General features: G+C 45.4%; 1 protein-coding gene across 2 annotated transcripts; it reads left to right on the top strand.

Annotated features, from left to right (window-relative positions):
* On the top strand, nucleotides 44–1,911 carry LOC109836980 (putative F-box protein At5g55150). 2 transcript variants are annotated; one of them, XM_020405057.1, is made up of 4 exons: nucleotides 44–199; nucleotides 417–695; nucleotides 765–1,331; nucleotides 1,560–1,911. In XM_020405057.1, the coding sequence occupies exons 2-4, from the start codon at nucleotides 419–421 to the stop codon at nucleotides 1,820–1,822; spliced, it is 1,107 nt and encodes a 368-aa protein (XP_020260646.1). In that variant the 5' UTR covers nucleotides 44–199; nucleotides 417–418; the 3' UTR covers nucleotides 1,823–1,911. The 2 variants fall into 2 exon arrangements, with proteins under 2 accessions (XP_020260646.1, XP_020260645.1); XM_020405056.1 differs by having other exon boundaries at nucleotides 44–695.

Raw genomic sequence — 3,818 nt, 5'->3', positions numbered from 1 at the left:
GAAAGGACCAGTGAATTACCAGACTGCCCCCTCCCTGCCATCTTATTAACGGACCGGGCTACACAATGTGAACGCCCTCCCCCAAATTTCTCCGCTCTTCTGTCGCCGCCTTCGGAGCTCGCGTGCTTCGCCTCGGTGTTCTCGCCGGTTAGCCGACGATAAATCGCGCCTCTCCTCGCTCTTCCTCGCTGCAGCAGCAGTAATAATGATTTCATCTAGATTTAGAAATATGCCTGCTTTCACAATTCCATTTGGATGTGCTTGAGTGTTGTTTAGCGCCTTTCCTCTTTTGCTATAGTTCGAGATTAGCGTGTTGCCTTCAGTTCCTGAAATTTGCGCTGTTTTATTTCGCTGGAAAATTTCGCGTTCTTGAGAAAAAAAAAAGAAAAAGCCCTAAATAATGCTCTTCTTTTCAGGGATGGCTGCCGACTGGTCCAATCTGCCGCGTGATGCTTGGATGCATATCGCTCAAAAGTTCGTCTTTCGTGACCTCGGCGTATTTGCGTCTGTCTGTGCCCAGTGGCGAGACGTCGCAAGGGAAGTCCGCGGGTCTTTTCGCTCTCGGCCCCCGCTCCTCATGCTCCCTCTCAGGGAAGGAACCCACGTCAGAGGTCTCTACGATCTCTCCGCAGATTCAGTATGCGGCATTAACCTCCCCCAACTCAACGATCGCTGGATCTGCGGAGCTTCCAATGGTTGGCTGGTAACGTGCGGCATTAACCTCCCCCAACTCAACGATCGCTGGATCTGCGGAGCTTCCAATGGTTGGCTGGTAACGCTGGATGCTAACCTGAACATTGAGCTGTTTAATCCTTTCTCAAAAGCGAAACTGCAGCTCCCGCCTCACCCGATCATGGTTGACTACCAGCATCGGATATACCGAAAATACCGGTCATGCTACATGCAAAAAGTCATTCTGACGGGCAGCCCCGGTTCGAACCGAGCGTGTTTTGCCGCTTCGATCGTGTCGAACCGGAGGAGGTTAGCCGTTTGCGGGGTCGGAGATGGCGAATGGACCGACGTGGAGACGGAACCGAACCGGTACGTCGACATTACGTGTTACAAAGGAAAGCTATTCGCGATACGGGAGTGCGGCCCGCTGGTGGTTCTTGATGTCGGTCGAGACTACTTTAAGACCGACACGATCGATGCTCCTCCCGATGGCGGCCCCCTTACAACAGGCGGCTTGGCGGGGAATGGTTCTGTCTGCCAAAAATATTTGGTGGAATCAGCAGGTGACTTGTTAGTGGTGCTGAGATTTTCACGCTACTCGGCTAATGGCTATAGAACGTGGAAGTTCCATGTTTACAAGCTGAATGAAAGCGTGCAGGGTTGGACTAATTGAGAGTTTGACTACTTTAAGACCGACACGATCGATGCTCCTCCCGATGGCGGCCCCCTTACAACAGGCGGCTTGGCGGGGAATGGTTCTGTCTGCCAAAAATATTTGGTGGAATCAGCAGGTGACTTGTTAGTGGTGCTGAGATTTTCACGCTACTCGGCTAATGGCTATAGAACGTGGAAGTTCCATGTTTACAAGCTGAATGAAAGCGTGCAGGGTTGGACTAAGGTTGAGAGTTTGGGAGATCGGTCGATATTTGTTGGAGTCAGTCACTCCATCTCGGCTAAAGTTTGCGGGCTCGATGGTTGCAAGTCGAATTGCATTTATTTCTTGGAGGATCTCACTCTTCATCGCGATGAGAAGGGTTTTCAGCTTGATTGTGGTTTGTTCTGCTTAGAAGATGGATGCACCAAGACATTGCCGGAGGAGGCCCGGTCGTTTTGGTCCAAACCCGGATTTTGGTGTATGCAGTCTTTGTAGAGGGAATTTCTTACATGTTTGTTTTAGGATAATTTTATGTGTGTTTTACTTAGTTTATTAGATGAAAGAATTCCACACGTTTGAACTTAGGTGCTGGTGAAATGGGGGAGAACATCCTAGGTGAGCTGGAGTTTCGGACGAAGTCGGATGGAATAGCTTTCTTATTAGTGAGTCATCACTTGAACATTAAGCTATATAATTGCTCGGTAATTTGATTGTTATGTTTACATACATGTTTATATTGTATAGTTCCTTTTTCATTGGGCCTGCTAGCGTATATGCCCGCATTAAAATCGGTGAAACCTCATATAAGCTTTCAAATTCTACTAGAGGCATGTTAAGTTGTTTTCCAAGAAATGAAAGATAACCTTTTGATTATAGTTAATTAATATTTGAATGTTACGTAACCATATGTACTTGTTGATATGGTTTGCGTTCATTTCACTGATTTCGGTTTTTTGTTAGCTGTGACAATGGTGTTACTTCAAACAAGCTCCACATTTCATTGTTTGGGGGAAAAAGTTAAGTAGACAAAATGGACAAATAATGATACTTCATTAGAAATTAATAGGCAATGATCTCAGGTGTGGGCAGATTTTTGTGAAATAGTATTAATTCGGTCCAAAACCAAAACCGATCCGAACCGATCCGAATTCCGGTTGGGCCGAATATTCGGATGAAGGGGAAAAAATCTGGATCTGGATGAGAGTTTTGAGAATTCGAAAAATTCGGATTGGATGCGGATTGAGCTTAAAACCGATCCGAACCGAATATGCCCAGCCCTATATAGGACTGAGAGGTATCTCACTGTAAATCTTGCTTTCAGGCAAATGAGAAAGCTAAGTTGCGCCCTGTTTCTAACATGAGTCTAATGGGAGTTATATGGTTCAAGAGAGAGAGCCTCACTGAGAGCAACAAGTTTCATGTTCTGATTTGGTTTTGAGTTTGGTATAAATTAAACACGATTTAGGATTTATGGAGAGCAGTATTGGGAATATTTTGAGCACATGAAAAGAGAATTTTCTGGAGCTATTGGTTAGGGTTTTGTTTGAGAGATTGAGAGCTTTGTGTGAGAGATTAGTTTGTGGATTTGTAACCTCTATTTGTACTTTTATTCTCTATTAGTGAAAACTCATCCCCTTCTTGCCCCGTGGACGTAGGCAACTTGCCGAATCACGTAAAATTTGTTGTTTGTGTTTGTGCCTGTTTTCAGCGAAAGTTGACTCCATTGTCGATTCCATTAAACCTTAATTTGTTTACACGAAATTACAATGAAAATAAACAAAAATACAACTCTCGAGAAAATAACACAGAAATTGTTTATCAACTCCTGCTTTGTGGGACTTTGCCTATGCCGTGAGTGCTTTGGCTCGTTGACCACCGATTCAAAGATCGTGAGGGTGTTTAGGGATCTCTCCTTCGTTTATCGAAGTAAAGATTTGAAAACGAATATCTTATCGATGTAAGATGTCCGTTCTTCCAAAGATCAAGTCTGAGCTTAGATCTCTAGGAATCACCGAATGATGCTTGTCAAAGGGTGAAAGATCTCTCTCTTCTTCAAAAATCACTGAAAGCTCAAGTCTCTTCTGCTCCAAAATGCTCTCTGTCCTTTATTTCGTGTGTAGGGAGGTATTTATAGGGTCTCAGTGCACCACAATTGAAACGGGGGCAAAATAACTGACCGAGTGTTTTCTCTTTGGCCGCTGCAGTCTACACTGCCGCGGCTATTGGCGCGGCAGTATAGGCTGCCGCGGCCAAAGAGACGGTTATCAGCACGTTCCATCGTGCTTAAAACCGTTCTCCCACGACCTTTAACCACTTTTTTCGTGGTTTAACTGCTTGTCCACGTCAGCACACGTTCTGTTTCTGGTATGCTGCCACGTGGGCCTCAAAAATCATCATATAACTGTTTCGTAACTGCTGCAACACTCCTTTAACATAGCCGCGGCACCCTAGATTGCAGCGCCCAAGCCGCGACACGACAAGCTGTCGCGCT

The sequence above is a fragment of the Asparagus officinalis genome, chromosome 4 (genome assembly GCF_001876935.1).
Source record: "Asparagus officinalis chromosome 4, Aspof.V1, whole genome shotgun sequence".
NCBI classification, from domain to species: Eukaryota; Viridiplantae; Streptophyta; class Magnoliopsida; order Asparagales; family Asparagaceae; genus Asparagus; species Asparagus officinalis.
This window is presented reverse-complemented; position numbering and strand designations above follow the sequence as displayed.

Bases quoted from the DNA above. Each gene is read 5' to 3' on its own strand.
- LOC109836980 (XM_020405056.1), top strand. From the start codon at position 401: ATGCTCTTCTTTTCAGGGATGGCTGCCGACTGGTCCAATCTGCCGCGT. The intron at 696-764 runs GTTGGCTGGTAA...GAGCTTCCAATG, and splicing joins GATCTGCGGAGCTTCCAATG to GTTGGCTGGTAACGCTGGAT. The intron at 1,332-1,559 runs GTTGGACTAATT...AAAGCGTGCAGG, and splicing joins GCTGAATGAAAGCGTGCAGG to GTTGGACTAAGGTTGAGAGT.